The following is a 1,082-nucleotide window of genomic DNA, read 5'->3' on the forward strand; positions in this document are numbered from 1 at the left end:
ACACACACACACACACACACACACACACACACACACACACACACACACGCAATGCACATACGCAAAATTGGCTAGGGGAGATTACCGATAAAAACGAAAAGGAGCTGGGAAAGCTGGTCCCGAGTGATGTCCCCTCGTGGTAGCAACCAGCGACACAGGATGAGCAAGAACACCAGACACTGCTCTGTGACAGACAGGACAGCACTGGAGTCCAGGTGGATATCTGCTGATACCTGCGCAAAACGATAACCACTTCATATTGATATTTATAATAATATATTTGTGACAAGACACGGTGGAATCAGTCACTCGACAGTATTTGAGCATATAGAGTTATTGGTGCAATCTAAAAAATCTTGTTTATTGGCCATGCTTTTGCTGAACAAAAACCAACCCATGTATCTAATATATTTGCCATTGGAGGAGGTGGGTTTTGCTGGTATCAGAGGCAAAATTAGCGAGAAAATGACCTTCAATTTGGAAATTGCTTATTTACACCTTCTGTACTTTTGATCATCGTTTTGCAATGAAATCAGTACAGATAATAATTTGTTTGTAACTGGATATAAAGGGTATAACAATTTTTCAAGGGAGTAAAAATATGTCGGTTTCTTCAATATCATTATTTAAACAAGCGCCTGATTTCATCACTGTACCACAGATTTGGAAAATTTCTCATTTTTCAGAATGAGCAAGATCAGATCGCTCACAGCACCAAATTGAATCGGGCAAATAGAAAGGGTAATATTATTCCCTATTCGGAAGCTTGCGAGATTTTGATATAATCGTAAAAAGCTCACAGAATTCATTGCAGCAACCTAGCTGGTAATGAAATAAATGGTTATTAGATAAAAGCCTATCACTTTATTGAAATGACCAACAAAAACCCCCCAAACCAACCAAGAAAGCATAACAACAAACAAACCCCCCCAATAAAAGCAAATTAAGAAACACAAAAAACCCAAAGCAAAACACCACAAAACAAAACACCCAAAACACACACACATAAACTCATACAACAACAACAATGACAACAACAGCAACAACAACAACAACAACAACAACAACAACAACAACAACAG

General features: G+C 38.3%; 1 protein-coding gene across 1 annotated transcript in view; it reads right to left on the reverse strand.

The window, feature by feature from the left end:
- The window catches only part of LOC101862216 (transmembrane protein 26), an 18,824-nt gene that overhangs the window by 4,629 nt on the left and 13,113 nt on the right, over nucleotides 1-1,082 (reverse strand). The window contains exon 3 of the mRNA XM_013088182.2: nucleotides 86-233. Coding sequence (XP_012943636.1) covers nucleotides 86-233 — 148 coding nt within the window. The remainder of the gene's footprint in view (nucleotides 1-85; nucleotides 234-1,082) is intronic.

This window comes from Aplysia californica, unplaced genomic scaffold (genome assembly GCF_000002075.1).
Source record: "Aplysia californica isolate F4 #8 unplaced genomic scaffold, AplCal3.0 scaffold00698, whole genome shotgun sequence".
NCBI lineage: Eukaryota > Metazoa > Mollusca > Gastropoda > Aplysiida > Aplysiidae > Aplysia > Aplysia californica.